General features: G+C 40.7%; 1 protein-coding gene across 1 annotated transcript in view; it reads right to left on the bottom strand.

Annotated features, from left to right (window-relative positions):
- Positions 1 to 5,329: 5,329 nt before the first annotated feature.
- The window catches only part of CCDC158 (coiled-coil domain containing 158), a 93,369-nt gene continuing 80,527 nt past the window's right edge, over positions 5,330 to 18,171 (bottom strand). The window contains exons 19-22 of the mRNA XM_045284351.1: positions 15,048 to 15,115; positions 11,635 to 11,793; positions 8,822 to 8,929; positions 5,330 to 5,471 (exon numbers count right to left, since the gene is read on the bottom strand). Coding sequence (XP_045140286.1) covers positions 5,395 to 5,471; positions 8,822 to 8,929; positions 11,635 to 11,793; positions 15,048 to 15,115 — 412 coding nt within the window. The 3' untranslated portion in view covers positions 5,330 to 5,394. The remainder of the gene's footprint in view (positions 5,472 to 8,821; positions 8,930 to 11,634; positions 11,794 to 15,047; positions 15,116 to 18,171) is intronic.

The raw sequence follows: 18,171 nt of genomic DNA, 5'->3' as shown, positions 1-18,171 counted from the left end.
CTCCTGGTGAACATGGGCTGCTTCCCCACGTGGGCACTGATTTGTGCTGATCACCCTGACTTAGAGCTGGGTGGGTGGGGCTGGGCTACGCCTGAGGGTGCAGGTTGTGGTCCTGCAGCACAGAAAGGAACAATACGTACAGTTCAAGCTTGAGCCTCTGAGTGAACTTTAAACCAAAGACGCAAAACATGCTTCACCCCAGGATCATCGGATTTCCTATTGTACGGTTGGAGAAACACTGCCACAGGTACCTTTCAGAGTGCTCCGAACCTTTGATGGCTTGCCGCCATGCTGGCAACAGTGGGCTCGAGCACAGCAGTGACTGTGGGGGTGGCACAGGACCAGGCAGTGCTCTGTTGTGCATGGGGGGTCACAATGTATCAGAACTGACGCACCTAACACCACTATGGGACGCATCAGGAAATAGCTGGTCCCCAGTTGTGTGATTCGCACAGATAGGAACTAATGCTTTAGAACTTGTGTAGGGACTACATCTTACTTGCCAGCGTGCCTTTGAAAGTGGCCAGGGCCATGTTTTCATGTAGCTAAGTTAGCTCTGTGCATGTTGTTTTTGTAGGCATATCGTACAGAACACGTACATCTTTGCTTTGATGCTCTACAGCTGGTGGAGAATCCAGAAGCCTAACTAGGGTTAGTCCATCCGGAGCAAGTGCTGGGAAAAGGGACGGTGAACAGGGCTGAGGCTGGGCTGAGTGAGATGGCCTGAAGATACTTTGGAGGACTGGGAGGTATAGTTACAGTCTCCACTTCAGGGACAGGCCCCCTTCATCTTTAGAACAGCAAATAATAAAGCCGGAACACTAATGGCTTCAGTAAGTGTTTGACTTGCTGGCCTAACCACTGTAGATATAAATGAAATATTTTCCTCCACTCATAAGGGGTACAGAGAAAAGTAAACATTAGGAAGCCTAGAAAAAGATGTGTTAAGAGTCTGTTTCTTTTACAGAAAAAGTTGATATTTGAAACTCTACCTTTGCTTGGGGAGAAATTCAGCAAGTCTAGAAAATGAATTCTTGTATGTGAAAACAATTAAGTTTTATTGATAACCTAATCCACATATTGTATAATTCAATAGTTCAATCATATCCAGAAGATTCGTACAATCATTAACCACAGTCAATTTTAGAACAACTTTTAATAGTGTAACTGGCAAGACAATGTTTAATCTTAGTGACAGTCTTTGCCAAGGAAGCATAAAACAACTGGAAATGGCATTTGTTGCTGTGAAGCTGACTTTAACTCATGAGGAGTACCAAGTGGAATTGTTCCGTAGGGTTTCAAGAGTGTGACCTTTTGGAAGTAGATTGCCGAGCCTGTCTTACTGGGAGACTAGATCGGTCCAAGCTGCTAACCTTACAGCTGTTAGGGGCCATCAAGTTGGCCCTGGCCCATAGCGACCGTATGCACAACAGACCAAAACACTGCCATCCTCGCCCTTGCTCCTGTGCCCGAGCCCATCGGTGCAGCCACAAAAAAAATCTACCTCACCGAGGGCCTTCTTTTTCGCCACACCCCCACTTCACGAAACATGATGTCTTGCCATCCTTCTAAAGAGCACTTGCTGTACTTTTCCCAGGACAGATGGGTTTGTCCTTAAAGCAGTCCAGAGTACTTTCGGTTTTCTTCTCCAGCACCACAATTCAAACGCATCAGTTCCTCTTCAGTTTTCGCTATTCAGTGTCCCACTTTCACAAGCGTGTGATGCAGTGGAGAACACCATGGCTTGGGTCAGGTGCACCTTAGTTCTCAAAGCAATACCTTTGCTCTTCAGTACTCTGAAGAGGTCTTGTGCACCAGATTTATCTAATGCAATAAGTCATTTGATCTCTTGACTGCTGCTTCCATGAGGATTGATTGTGGATCCAGGCAAGACAAAATCCTTGACAACTTTCACCTTTTCTCCACTTACAATGTTCCCTTTTGGTCCCATTGTGAGGATTTTGGTCTTTACATCGAGTTGTAATCCATACTGTAGGTTATAATCTTTGATCTTTCTCAGCAACTGCTTCAATTCTTACTTTCAGCAATCAAAGTTGTGTCATCTGCATACTGCAGGTCATTAATAAGTCTTCCTTCAATTCTGATGTCACTTCGTATAATCCCATTTCTCTGATGACTGCTCAGCATACAGATTGAACAAGTATATGGTGAGCGCATACTACCTTGTCCCACACCTTTCCTGGTTTTCAACCATAAAGTAGTCCTTGTTAATTATTTTTTTCTTAATTATTTCATTAGCATCAGCCTAAGTTCCAAATGAACATAGTGAAGTGTTCTTGAGAATGCCCATTCTTCTCAAGGTGATCTACAGTTTATTATGGTCCTCACAGTCGAATACCTTTACATCGTCAATGCAACAACTATGCAACACCTTTCTGGTATTTTCTGCATTGAGCCGAGATCCAGGTTGGCTCAGCAGTATCCCTTGTTCCATGTCTTCTGAATGAGGCCTGGACTTCTGGCAGTTCCCTGTCAATGTGCTGCTGCAACCTTTGTTGGATGATCTTAAGCAAAAGTTTACTTGTATGTGATATTAATGATATTCTGTTGAGATGCCTTTCTTTGGAATGGGCAAAAGCATGGATCTGGTCCAGTTGGCCAGGTAGCTGTCTCCCACATTTCCCGGCACACACAGCGAGTGCCCCCAGTGTGCTTCAGCTTTCTGAAACCTTTCAGTGAGTGCCCGTCAATTCCCGGAGCTTTGTCGTTGGCTAATGGATTGGGCGGTTTGAACTTCACTATTGCTCTTGCTCATATGCTACCTCCTGAAATGGTGGACTGTCTACTAGTGCTTTTTGGTACAGTGACTGTGTTCTTTACATCTTCTCTTGATGCTTCCTTTATCATTCAATATTTTGTCTATAGACTCAAATTTTCCATCTAGTAGTTGAACATTTAACTGTGTCACCACTCATAGGCTTCTGAAAATGGGGTTGGAAAGTGCTTTAAAAACTTAGAGTTTGGGGCTTATGAGATGTTTTCTTCATTGTTAAATCCTTATATTCTTACATAGTTAATGCATTTTATATTTGTTTACAAGGCATTTGTCACAAGCACAAAATGTTACAATAATGTAGCATGCGTGTATTACTAAACAGAATGCTCAAGTACTGTATATGCTCAAATATAAGCTGAGGCACCTAATTTTATCACAAAAAAACTTGGGGGTTTTTCAGCATTAAAAAATGTGCTAAAAAACTCGGCTTATACTCGAGTATATACAGTAATTCCTATTACATAAAACTAAAGGTAAACTAATGTATAATAAAAATATATTTAGGATTCTATTAGCCATTTATCATTACTTGATAGAATAGAAAACTTCAGTAATTATTTCAGTAAAGCCAATTGATTTAAGATATACATACAAAATTAAAGTTTATATTACTAAAGCATTGTTATTTAATGAAAACAATTAGACCACTGGATCAATGGACCACTCAAACAACCTCTCTAACCCTAAGACCAGAAGAACTAGATATGTACCTCTAAAAGGGATCATATTAGAAGGTCCTGGGATAGAGCAGGAGAAAAGTGTTGAACAAAACTCCCAGCCATAAAACAAAGACCAGGAGCAACTGGTCACATGGAGACTGGTGGCATTCTTAAGATTATGGCTCTTCGGTCACTGTTCAGGTCTAGAAATGAACTCACCTCCTACGGCTCGAGTTTCAGCCACATAATAGTCTCTGAATGAACAATACACTAGGTTACATATCTCAGAATAATCGACCGTACCAGTGAAGGTTCCCCACCCACAAGATTTTTTTGCTGGCACCGCTTTCTGCTGACATCTTTTCCTGGAATCTCAATAGTCATGTGTATAGGAAAAGTTCATTTATCATGGTAATGGCAATCAATAAAATCAGGAGTGGCAATACGAATCTCCGGTAAAATAGACTTCCAGGCGAACTCCATCATGAGACACAAAGAAGAGCATTGCGTAATGATTAAAGGGGCAATTGAACAAGGAGACATAACCATAATAAATATATATACGCTTAATGAAAGACTCCCGAAATACATTGAACTCTTACAGCTGAGGAAAGAAAGAGATAAGACCCCTTGTGATGTGGTGGTTACACATTGGGCTGTGATCCAGCAGGTGTGCAGTCTTAGTCACCAGTCACTCCTCGTGAGAGGACTCGGCTTTCTCCTCCCGCAGACTGCTATCTATGGTGGGGAAACCCACGGGCAGTTCATCAACTTGATGACAGCGAATGGGTCCAATAGGAGACTTCAGTAAGGAAAGGAGAATAATTGGAAAGATTCAGTGAAAACAGAATTAAATGACACAATCAACTTGACCTCCGAGGAGTACAGAACACTCCATCCAACAACCATTCAATGTACACTTTTTTTACAGTAAACATGGGGTTTTCTCCAGAATGGACCATATATATGTTAGGCCACAAAGTAAACCTCAATAAACTACAATATTTACAAACCATCTTCTCAGCTCACAACCCTAAAAAGTTAGAAATAACATACGAAGATCAAGGGGGTAAAAATCAAAGACATGAACATTGAACAACATCTTGCTTAAAAACTACTGGGTAATTGAAGAAATAAGGAATAAAAAAATTTAAATCCCTGAAACAAGAACTAAATTACAACATACCCAAACATTTGGGACACAGCAAAAGTAGTATTTAGAGGATAATTGATAACAATAAATGCACATATTAAAAAAGAAATTTTAAAATGAGGTAAAATGTAAATCTCCCCCAACTTACAATATGAAGTTAAAACATTTATGTACAAGCATGCGACACAGCTACTTCTATTGTACAGTGCTGTTCTAGAGAACACATACACATTTTTGTGGGTATATAAAGTTGGATTAGTAAGTTATAGTTTTAAGGTTAAAAAGAAAAGGGATCTATACTCTCCAAATAAGTAAAAGTTATGAAAATGCACAATTATTCCAACAGACTGCTTGTAACAGCACATTAATACCTTCTATTGGTTTGGGAATTAATTTATAGAAATAAATGCACACGCACTCATTGCTAGCAAGGCGGTTCTGGTTCCTAGTGACCCCACGCGCACGAGCTGAACTGACAGAGCAGACTGCCACACTTTTCTCCTCAGAGCTGCAGGTGGGTGTGAGCCCCACGGTTCCATTCACAGCAGCAAGCTTTACCACTTTGCGACCAAGGCTCCTTCCTACAGATACTTCTACATCTAGCCTTTATCTGTAATTTTACAGGGAGAGCATTCAGGAATAATTTAGTTCAAGAGTTCAGGACAGGATATCTTTTTATTAACCTTTTACATAAAAAGAAAAAAATTGTACACAGGGCACTAATTACAAGTAACACCACAATTAATTGGACATCATTCCTTTGGAAAGAATAGGCAAGCAATGTATCATTTTAGTAACATTTTTTCTTGGTCTTTCACTTTCTGTATCCTCTTTTCTTGATTTCTGATCATTGAAGACATTGCTGAAAATGTGGATGAAACAAAGTTAGAATAGCACAACCTACCCCAGCTTTAAGTTCTAAGAAGTGCCTCTTAAGAGACTGGCTTGTTACTACATAGTAGATACATTATGAACGTGTTGGATGTGACACATTTTTAGATGTGTGGTATTGTGGGACAGGTCGAAGGGGAATCTACTCAATTGTTCTAAATGAGCACAGTGATGCTGCGTCTAGAAGTGTTATTGTTGTGGGTGACACCGACTTCATTTCAACTCACAGTATTCTCCAATGACAGTAGAACTGCCCCATAGGGGGTTCTTATCTGTAATCTTTATGGAAGCTCAGGGTTTAACTATTGTTCGATCAGGGATCTTTACAGAAGTAATATATAACAATTGCAAATAATACAAACAATTAAGAAGCGTCAGACTTTCTCTTGCTTCCATCAGTGGGCTAACCCTCCCTCATCAGAGATCTTTAGTATAAATAAGTATGTGTGTGTGTTTGTGCTTGACACATAATACACATGTACGCAGATATCCACACACTTTTCTACTTCATACAAATGGAAATATGAAAAAAAAAACCAAATGGAAATATGTGGTATGAATTGTTCTGGGCCCTGCTTTTTCCTCCCTCCCTCTTAACCAAGTGTCAGATCCATCCAGTTCAACTCATGATGTCACAGAATTTCATTATATGAATGTACCCAAAATGTTAGTGAATACATTTTTAAATGCTTATTTCCTTTGCTTTTCCTTATAAGCACTGTTGCTATAAACACTTTTGTATGTAGATCTGTGCATATGTGTACAGCTATTGCTTGTAGAATAAATGATTCAAAGTAGAATTTCTGGGTCAAAAGTTGTGTGTGTATTTTAAATTTTGATAAATGCTTTCCAAATATACTTTAATTCAGAAAGGAATGTTTCAGAATGTCTATTAAGACAATGTATTCATTAATGGTATATATTTCTTGAAACAGTATTTTTAAAGTTTTAAAATCAATACGTGTCTTCCCCTTGGAATTCAATGTCAGTGTGAAGAAAACTGAGGTATTAAGAGACCGACTCTTGCTTAAAAACGCACAACAAGCGGAACACACGCACTCGATGCTCATGGTCATGGGGATCTCACGAGGCTACAACAGAGAACCGGGAGTTTGAACAACAGTGTGGTAGAATCTTTGTGTATTGAAAAATAGGGGTTTCTGGAGTCTGGAATTGCATGGATCAAGTCCCAGTCCTGCTACTTATTCTTTGACTTCAAATTTAGGGATCTACTGTGCTGCTATCTTCTGTTTCCTCATCTTCTAAATGAGCACAGTGATGCTGCGTCTAGAAGTGTTATTGTTGTGGGTGACACCGACTTCATTTCAACTCACAGTATTCTCCAATGACAGTAGAACTGCCCCATAGGGGGTTCTTATCTGTAATCTTTATGGAAGCTCAGGGTTTAACTATTGTTCGATCAGGGATCTTTACAGAAGTAATATATATCAATTGCAAATAATACAAACAATTAAGAAGCGTCAGACTTTCTCTTGCTTCCATCAGTGGGCTAACCCTCCCTCATCAGAGATCCTTAGTATAAATAAGTATGTGCCCACAAAATAACAGTGCCCACTGCCCAGTGTCATCGTGAGGGTCACATGAAGAACATGTAAATCAAGCACTGAGCACAGGGCCGGCACACAGTTGGGAAGCAAATGCCCAATAAATCCTTGAGTGTTATTATTACTAAGAAAGTGAAATGTGTTTTTAATCAGGTTATTCATAGGAAAAACATCTTATTCATCCGGAAACTTATGTTTAAAGACAGAAATATGAAATCACTATAACATCTGTATTCCAAAATTAACTTCTCTCTGATAAAGTAAAGGTTAAGTCATTTCCTGGGCTCTTGGGTTTATGAAGACCTCCCAGCAGACAAACATAAAACACAATGGCCCCAAGGGCTCATGAGGGAGGGGAGAGCAGGGAGGGAGGGGAAAAATCAGGACCTAATGTTGGGGGTTTAAGTGGAGAGAAAATGTTTTGAGAATGATGTACAAATGCGCTTTACACAATTGATGTGTGTATGGATTGCGATAACACTTGTATGAGCCCCTAATAAAATGTAAAAAAACCCAAAAAACCACAATGGCCCTTCTCTACCTATAGTACGCTGAACTTGTGTCCCCAAAGTTGTCTACCAGTGGTAGATTGCCATAATTTCTTACTGAAGTAGTGTTATTATATTTTGAAATGAGTTCTTCTTTTATTGCGTGATTCAATGGGCAGGATGATTTCATACAACACTATGCTAATTTAAATCTGGTGTCAAACTATCATCACTTTGTTTTCAGGCTACTGCCTGCTATTCTGATCCTGGCTACCAGCAATGCAAATGCTTGTCAGACTAGACAGAGATGAGAAAAGCAAGCTCAGGCGAAAAACCACCCAAAACACGTGCCCAACTCAGGGTTGGCCAGCAGTGCTCATGCTTAAAAGATGCACTTAGAACATCAAAAGTTCAGTTTTCTCCAATAACTGTATTTTTCTCTTAAAATTTTGTACTGCAGCATGGAGACTTCATATTATCATCCTTATTAAAGAAAAGAGGCAGAGGAGACCAGTCCAAGTTCACACAATTAATGCAAGAGTTCTAAAACCTACTGTCATCAGGTTAGTTTTGACTCATTGCCACCCTGTGTAGGGTTTCTGATGCTGTAAGTTAGTGGTTCTCAACCTGTGGGTTGCGACCCCTTTGGGGGTTGAATGACCCTTTCACAGGGGTCACCTGATTCATAACAGTGGCAAAATTATAGTTATGAAGTAGCAATGAAAATAATTTTATGGTTGGGGTGTCACCACAACATGAGGAACTGTATTAACGGGGCACGACATGAGGAAGGTTGAGAACCACTGCTGTAAGTCTTTCTGGGAGCAGACAGCCTCACCTGTCTCCCCTGGAGTGGCTGGTGGGTTGGAACTGCTGACCTGCAGGGGTAGCAGCCCAGTGCTTACTTGACAGTGTGTTTGTCACAATTAGACCCTCATGTTTTGACTAATGTTTTGGAACTGCCAATTCAAAGTTGTTTTCAGTGGGCATATAGAACCCAAAGCAAATCCCCTGCTCTTGCGGCGATTCCAACTGATAGCGACCCCATAGGACCGGATGGCACTGCCCCTGGGGTTTTCGAGACAGCAAATGTTTACAGGGGAAGAAAGCCTCATCATTTTCCCGTTGGAGCAGCTGGTGATTTTGAACTGCTAACCTTGTGGTTAGCAGCCCAACTGGTAACCACTATACCACCGGAGCTCCATACAGAAGTTAGAAGGCTTAGTTCTTACAGGCAAGGAAGAATGTTCCCAGAATGCACACTTTACCTTGGTTTTTCAGCTGTAAATCTTCTACCAGAGTTTGTAAACTTTCCAATCTGTTCTGGAGTTTTCGGCATGTTTTTCCTGTTGTTTCTATTGGCTGAGGCTGTGAAACTATTAGAAAATTGCTCAGATGTGATATTCAAAATATCTTCCTATAAATCTTCTGACTAGAGGCTAAATAGTATTTCCTTTAAAACTAAGAGACTTGGTAACATTTTAAAATTGTGTCTAGTTGAAATATTGCAATACCAACATATCTGGATGTGTTTCAAACCAATCCAATCTACTTACCGACAGAGCAATAAATGGATGTCTCAGTGCCATCGGGTTGCTTCTGACTCACAGAGACCCTCTATAGGGTTTCCAAGCCTACAAATCTATATGGGAACACACAGCATCCTCTTTCTCTCCTGCAGTGGCTGGTGGGTTTGAACTGTTGACCCTGTGTTTAGAAGTCTGACTCAGAAGCCACTGAGACTCCTTACTGAATGGGAAAGTGAGACCAAGATTTCAAAAGTTTAATGAACATTTTGTATAATACCAACCACATGAAGCACCATTAACTTAGGGTTTGGGATGGCAAGGTCCAATGTGGACATTGGCAACTTTTCTAAATGTGTGAAATGTGTGTGAGACAGTGTCTATTTGGTGCCACCTAAATGAGGGAGATGCATGATGGGAGAGGGTATTATGGAAGTTGGCTGGCAGCAGCGAACCTGGAAGAAATGTTGCAGTATGGATAGAAGAGGGGCCAACACCTAAGATATCAATCTTTGTGCGTTCCATGTTCCAACTGTTAATGGATATTTGCAGGCATTTCTTCTCATTTTGAGTGGTGCCCACCAGCAAATGAAGGCCTTGGACGCTTTACTCCATCCACATCATTATGGTCAACAGCACTTCCCCAGTCACATTTTGTGTGTCCTCCAGCCTGAGAGGCTCATCTTCTGGTACTATATGAGGGGGCACCAGAAAAAAAAACAACCCTGGAATCCACCCCCTCACCAAGATATGTATTTAATTTTAAAAAATTCATAAAATAACCTTATCACCATCACAGTACACTCCATTACACTTAATCCATTTGTCAAATCTGCGATTCCATTCTTGGAAACATTTTTCAAACTCATCTGTTTAGTGGCTGACAGCACCTCCCTCATTTTTTCCTTCACCTCTTATACATCCTCAAATCACTGCCCTTTCAGGTCCCTCTGTATTCCCGGAAACCAAAAGAAGTCACAAGGTCAGGTGAATCAGGTGCATGGGGCAATGGGGCAAGAAAGGCATGATGTTTTTTTTGTTTGTTTTTTGGCATCATGTTTTGTGACAAAAACTGGCACAGTGAGATGGCTGCATGAGCGAGTGCATTGTCCTGCTGGCAAAACCAGTCCCCAAGTGCCACAAATCAGGCCTTTTTTGTTACACGCTATTATGCAATGTTTTCAGAACCTCTAAATAGAAAGCTTGATTAACAGTCTGACCTGGTGGAATGAACTCCAAACACACTATCCCCTTCACATAAAAAAAAAAGGAGCATCATCTTGATCTTTGATTTCACTTGATGAGGGTTTTTTTTTGAGAGAGGTGATGATGGCGTCTTCCACTGGCTTGAATGATGCTTTCTTTTGGGGTTGTCCGAATAGCACCATGTCTCCTCACCAGTAACTACCTGGAGAAAAATCTCGGTCGCTTCAGAGCTACTCTTTCAAAGCACGGCATGTTTCCACTGGACACCCATTGCTGGTCAGTCAGAACCTGAGGCACAAATTTCACAGTGAGCCTTCTCATTCCCAAATCTTGTTAAAATTTGCTGAGTCAAACTCCAAGATAGTCCAGATAACTTCCCCATTTCTTCCATGGTCCCTCGTTGGTCTTTGAGCACAAGTGCAGGAATTTTGTTGATATTTTCTTCCACTTGGGAAGTTAATGGATGTTTAAATGAGGGTTATCATCAATCGACATTTCACCTTTTTTGAGACAAGAAAACTACTCATACACTGGGGTTTTTCCAATAGTGCTGTACTTGTAAGTTGTGTTCAACATCACAACAGTTTCTGTGGCATTTTTCCTGAGCAGGAAACAAAATTTCACAGGTGCACACTGTTCTCTTAAATCAACTATCACAAACAATGAAGTTTGAGTCAAACTGCTTTTATGAAAAAATTCACTGTGACCAGAAAGAACATTCCCAGGTGATGCCACTAGGTAGACTAACCCAGACTGAGTTGCTTAATACTCCCCTAGAGGGAAAAATTCTCATGATGAAAGATCCACCCAGTGGAGCTTTTTGTTTTGGTTTTATTGGGGGGGGGGTTGTTACCCCCTGGTACCTGACTAAGTACAATCCCCAGAAGTGCAGCTCCTACTCCTTCTTTGTTATCTGTTCTTAAGGCTCCCCAAAACCTGCTCGTCTTGGGTGGCTCCACAGGAGAAATCATACCCAGCACGACAAACTGCTAGAAAAGTGATGTTAACCTATTCAAACTATACTGAAGAAACAAAAGGCATATACGATATGAATCATCAATTAGAGCATGCATATATTAACCCAACCAGATTCATAACCCAGTCACGATTGATAGAGACCTGAGTAGGGTTCCCCAGACCGTTACAGCCTTATCTTTCTCCGGAGGAGTGGTTAGTGGGTTTGAATTCTGACCTTTGGGTTGGCTGTTCAGTGGCTAACAACAGCACCGTCAGGGCCCCTTCTATATAAGAACAGCATGCAAGATCTGATTAGCTCTGCATTCAGAGAACCGGAAATTCATCAGAGAAGGAAATCAGAGAACCTATCATCGATAATATCATATACTCACCTTTAACAGACTCAGGTGAATGAACAGGTTTGGTGGATCTGTACTGTGATACAGAACCTATTGAATCTTCAACCGAACTAGTCAGGAGCGAGTGCACTGGAGACTTCTTGGGAGAAGAATGATATGATCGAGAAGCTGAGGTTTTCACAGATGGGCTTGCTAAAATTTTGTAAAAACAAAAGATAAAATGTGTAAATAATATTAAAAGATACTTAAAATTTATATATAACATATATTAAATGGAGCTTTCAAAAATATACAGTTTAATGACCAGTGGTCATCATGATATAATGAAAATCAAATCAAACTAGAATTATAACATAACAAGATTTAGTTGGTTAAAATCCAAATTGTAACAGTTCCCTCTCTTACACTATAAATTCCTTTCAAGGAAATTGAGCAAAGAACCAGGAAGCAAAACCAATTATAGAGGTATAAACATACACCTGTATATATGTAAATATATTAATACATGAAACTAGGAGTATTGGCCTATGTACATATATTTATATGGCAATACATTGAGGTAGTGGGTGGACTTTGGGACTCAACACAAGAACACTTTGTTCTAATAATGTGGCACTAGGCGATGTCCACCTCCCCAACATAATCACTGAAGACAAACTGGGTGCATAAGCAAATGTGGTGAAGAAAGCAGATGGTACCCAGCTACTAAAAGATATAGCATCTGGGGTCTTAAAAGCAAGAAGCCAAACAAGCGGCTATCTAGCAGGGAATCAAGAAAGCCCACATGGAAGAAGCACATCAGCCTGTATGATCATGAGGTGTCAATGGCTGCAGGCATCAGAAGTTCAAAAATAAACAATCTCATCGAGGTGAAGGAGAGGGGTAAAAGTAGAGACCCAGAGCCCATCCGTGGATAATTGGACATTCCCACATAGAAGGATTGCACAGAAGAGAAGATACATCCAGGGGAGCAGTTTAGCACACAACACTCCTCTAGTTCTTAAATCCTTCCTCCTCACACTATTAAGTTTTCAGTCCGACCTTACAAATCCTGCTAGACCAGTGCACATACACCAGTACAGACGAGAGCTTTCAATATACAGAATTAAGGATTGACAAACCCCCTTAGAAACAGTAATGCGAGTAATGATTCCAGGAGGGTAGGGAAGGGAAGGGGAAGGAAGGGAAAGAAGGGGAGAAGGGGGAATGGATAGCAATGATAGCAGAATAACCCCCCTCAAGGGGGACAAATACCAGGATAGTAGGTGAAGGGATAGAATGGGCAGGGTAAGATATGTATAAATAATATATGTAAGATCCAATAAAATGATTAATTAAAAAAATATTCCTTTTAGCTTACTCAGCAGGGATGTTCCAACTTGAGAGGGAGGCTAACAAGGTCAGTAAGATAAGCAGCCAGACATGAAACATCACCTCAGTTTGGATAAACGAGGGTGCAGGAAGCTTCAGGGGATGGTGGTCTAATGGCCCCTGGAGAAACGTAGGTATAGAGCATTTCTTAATGATCATTGTAGAGCCTGTGTTCTTAGGGTATCAATCACCTCTTGTGACATTGTAAAAACCAGAGAATCTCCTCCCGTAATCGTTGTAAAAAAACGTTTCTTAATTAATCCTGTAGATTAATTTGTGGGGTCAGGATTGAATTATGAAACAGTTCAGAGGAGAAACCTTGCTGTTCCCTTTCTGTAAATGCTTGCAGGAATAAACAGAGGATTTCTCCAATCAGCCTGGTCTCTGTTTTTGGCCATGGTGATGGGCTCTTCTGGGCCCCCTGCAGTCCAACAACAATCACATTAAACTTGTGGGAAACATTGATTTTTCATGAGAAAATGTTCCCCGTGATGGGGAGAGAATGCTCTGGTGAATGGCGCAGGCTCTGGATTGGGACTGACAAAGGTTGTCTTTATGACAATGGTGAACAGCAAACAGAGCTGCCTGTGAGGTGATGAAATCAAGCTTCAAATGAACGCAAGGACCGAGTAGAGGAAAGTGACCCGGGATTGCTGGTGTCCTTAGCTCCCTGCAAGCAGCAGCATAAACGCTCAGCGGACAGGTGCTCTCATCTGAAGCCCTCACATCATCTGTACAATGTGTCATATACAATGACTAGCCAACAGGAATAGCCAGGCTTATGGAGAGACATGATGACGTTAGAAAATTAAGAGGCAAAAATGGAGTTAGTAAAGATGCACAGGGTCCAGATCATGTTACCCTGTTTCCCCGAAAATAAGACAGTGTCTTATATTAATTTTTGGTCCCAAAGATGCACTAGGTCTTATTTTCAAGGGATATCTTATTTTTCCATGAAGAAGAATATGATACACATTTGTTGTTTATTGTTTTGTTAAAAGAGACCTCGCACTTCCTGTCTGCTCCGGCTGCGCTGCAGCCAACAGTGAGCTGTGTGGCGGTGCCTGCTGCTACAGTCCAGAGTCCAGAGTTATGGTACCTTCGGGAGGCCTTATGTTCTGGGAAGTCTTATTTTCAGGGGGATGCCTTATATTTCAGCGAGAGGCAAAACTGTAAGTAGGTCTTTTTTTCGGGGGATGTCTTTCAGGGAAACACGGTAGTTATCAGGGCAGCTTTCTTTCTTTTGTTTTTTAACAAGAGGTGACAAACACATAATGAATAACCTCAGTATGTAAAGTATATAGTACGTTAGATGATGTTTCGATTTAAAAAAAAGAAAGAAAAGAAAAAAGTTGGAGTGGAGGAGGGGAGGGAGTGAAAGGGGGAACCCATCACAAGTTGGATATTTAGCCCTCCCACTCAGGGCAACAAGTAACAGAAAGGTGGGTGAAGGGGGACACGGACAGTGTAAGACACAAAATAACAATAATAATTTATCATTGATCAAGGATTCACGAGGGTGGGAGGGTAGGGGAAGGCGGGGAGGGGATGACAAGAGGAGCTGATACCAAGGGCTCAAGTAGAAAGAAATCATTTTGGAAGTGTTGATGGCAAAATATGTACAAGTGTGCTTAGTACTATTGAATGATGGATTGTTAGAATATTTGTAAGAGCCTCCGAATAAAATAATTAATGTAAAAAAGAAAATGAAAAATTAAGGTGGGGGGGGGGCTGGGAGTATGGGAAGGGGGTACTTTGAAAACAAGGTGGCCAGACCAGGTCTCACTGAGCAAGTGACAGCTGAGCAGAGGCTTACAGGGAGGTGGGGCTAGCAATGCAAATAGAACAGTGGGGCTAGAAATGCCCCATGCAGGCTCCAGTAATGGCAACTAGAAGGATAATAAGGTTGAATGAATGAAGGCAGGGAGGGCGGGGCAGAAGGAAATGGAATCAGAGCACTGATGCGACGGGCGATGCTACTTTAAGGAGTTTGTCTCTGGCTCTCATGGAAATGAAATGAGGGGACCAGAGGGTTTCAAGCAGCACCCATTTCCGTGCTTCTGCTGAAAACTCACCTGCTTCTGTAAACGTGAAGCAACTCACAGGGTCCTCCATGTCCCCTGCCTGTAATGTGGCTGGCTCTCTGGAAAGAGACGAGCGGTAAGGTCAGCATTTCATTTCTTTTCTTTTTTTTTGGTCCTTAAATATTTTATTTTATTAAAAAAAAATTTTTATTAGGGGCTCATACAACTGTTATCGCAATCCATACACACATCAATTGTGTAAAGCACATTTGTACATCATTCTCAAAACATTTTCTCTCCACTTAAACCCCTGACATTAGGTCCTCATTTTTCCCCTCCCTCCCCAGCATTTCATTTCATTCAGATGCCTGGACAGAATCAAGTTAACACAGGCCAAAGCAAGCACTTAAAACATAACCTCAAAACAGCAAATGCAATCATAGACCGAAACTACAGAGGTCATGTAATATCTTTTGAGGGGGAACCAAAGTTGTACTGCCTCCATGCATTTAGGACCAATGACATTTGTGCAGAATGTAAGCATCATACTAAGTCATCTTCATAAGAAAATTCATTTCTGACTAATCATAGCTTTAAGCATCCAATTGGAATGCAGAATTTATAAAGTATGAATTGAGGAACATTAGGAATTGTCAAAAGTGGAATGCATAACAATTAATATCCTAGGCATTAGTGACTTGAAATGAGTGGCACTGGCCATATTAAGTTGAACAAAGATACAGTTTATTCTGTGGAGGTATAGCAAATTCAATTGGAAAGGCATTACATTCATTGCCAGAAGGAACATTTCAAGATCTATCACAGTTGTCTGTGAAAGAATAGTATCTATAAGCCTACAGGACAGGTCAGTGATAATGTTGTTGTATGGCCCTTGTAGCTAGAGTTCCTTTGTGATGTACTATAAACTCTGGCCTCTGTGCCTATGGCTAGGACCCCATTTTGGAGGGCGTTCTCTGCTATGCTAATGGGCAGGAGGAATACCCTACACCATTGTTTCCTTTGGGGTGTGGTTGGCTAAATGGCAACCACACCTCCATTTTTTGTGGCCTCCCCTTTCTGTTTGAGCACTGATAGAAGCAAAAAGACATGCTTTGACTTTTAGACATTTTTTGGTCTGGCTCTACACCCTATGCTTAGCTTGCCTCTGCCTGACCTCCATTCTTGAGTTGTAGTCTAACACATGTCCAGATCTCACCAGCTTCTACAGCCTCATGGATGAGGCTGACCTTTAGGTGTGGGACCTAACAGCACCCGCAACCACTCGAACCATCTTCTCACAGCTGTGAGTTCTGTTCAAAGCTGCAGCGAATGGCAGAACCCAGGGGGGTGGGGGAATATACCGAGAGGAGTGGTGGTCAACATCAGGGGAAGTTTAGCAGTATAACATCTTGCAAGAGTTTGACATTGGGGATACCTGTAAATCCTGGGACTAGTTTGGTATCAATTCTCCTAAAAGAAATTACTACCCCAGGTGCCACTGAGTTCTATCTGACCCAGTGATTCTAGGTACAACAGAACAAACACTGCCTGGTTCTGTGAGTCCTCACAACTGTTGTTCTGTTTGAGCCCTTTATTGCAGCCACTGTGGCAAATCGTCTTCTTGACAGTCTTCCTCGTTTTCACTGAGCCTCTACTTACCAAGCATGAGGTCCTTTATGAGGGATTGGCCCCTCCTGATAACATGTTCAAAGTATGTGAGATGAAGTCTGGCCATCCTGGCCTCTTAGGAACATTCTGGCTGTACTTCTTCGAAGACAGATTCATTTGCTCTGCTGCCAGTGCACAGCACTTTCAATATTCTTTGGCAGTACCATGATTCAAATACAGCAGTTATTCTCTGATCTTCTTTTTTAATTTTACATGTATATAAAGCAACTGAAAATACCAGGATTTGGGTCAGGGACATCCGTGCTTTTCAACACGTTAAAGAGCTATTGCACAGCAGATCTGCCCAGTACAATACTTCATTTGATTTCTTGACTGCTGCTTCCATGACCATCGATTATGAATCCAAACAAGATTAAATCTTTGAAAAGTCAACAAATCAGGTTAATATAACTTTGATTCAAATTAAACCACCAACTGCTAAAGCTAGTGATGGAGAAACTGAAGAATTCTATCAATGTCTTCAATCTGGAATTGATCAAACATGTAATCAAGATGCATCAGTAATTATTGGCAACTGGAACACAGAAGCTGGAAACAAAGAGGAGAAGGACAAGTAGTTGGAAAATATAGTCTTGGCAAGAGAAATGAAGCTGGAGATTGCAAGACAAAAATTTGCAAGACCAATTACTTCTTCACTGTAAATACCTTTTTATCAACAACATAACTACAACCATACATGTAGTCTTTGTCAGATAGAATAGATAGGGATCGAATGGGCTATAACTGTGGGAAGAGAAGATGGAGAAGCTTGAGATCATCAGATAAAACAAGTCCAGAGGCCTACTGTGACCATCAATTATTCACATGCAAGTTCAAAATGAAGCTGAAGAAATTAAAATAGGCCCAAAGAGCCAAACTAACACTGTGAGTATACCCTACTTTAATTTTTGAGATCATCTCAAGAACAAATTTGATGCATTAAACACTAATGACAGAAGACCCAGCAAGTTGTGGGATGATATTAAGCACTTCATACACAAAGAAGAAAAAGATCATTAAAAAGACAGAAAAGAAAAAAAAGAAGATCGAAGTGTATGTCAGAAGAGACTCTGAAACTTGCTCGTGAACATAGCATAGCTAAAGCAAATGGAAGAAATAATGAAGTAAAAAATCTGAATAGAAAATTTCAAAGGCCCCTGGAAAAGTCAGTTGGATGTTATAAGGAAATGTGCAAAGGCCTGGAGTTGGAAAGCAAAATGAAAGAATATGCTCAGCATTAACTCAAGCTGAAATAATTGAAAACCACAAACAAAATTCAAGACCTGAGTTGAAAAATCAAAGAATTACATTGAACAAAAGAGGAAGAATTAAAAAAAAATTTTTTTAAGGAAGATAGAGTCATTCTACCAAAAAGAACTGGTCAATATTCAACATTTCAAGAGGTAGCATTATATTGTGAACTAAAGGTACTGAAGGAAGAAGTCCAAGGCTCACCAATGGCATGAGTAAAAAACATGACTACAGGAATATCAATTGAGATGTTTTG

Source organism: Echinops telfairi, unplaced genomic scaffold, assembly GCF_000313985.2.
Source record: "Echinops telfairi isolate 266 unplaced genomic scaffold, ASM31398v2 ScPeMD7_7468;HRSCAF=8506_0, whole genome shotgun sequence".
Taxonomy (NCBI): Eukaryota; Metazoa; Chordata; class Mammalia; order Afrosoricida; family Tenrecidae; genus Echinops; species Echinops telfairi.
The sequence above is the reverse complement of the archived record's forward strand: the minus strand, read 5'-3'. Positions and strand labels throughout refer to the sequence as shown.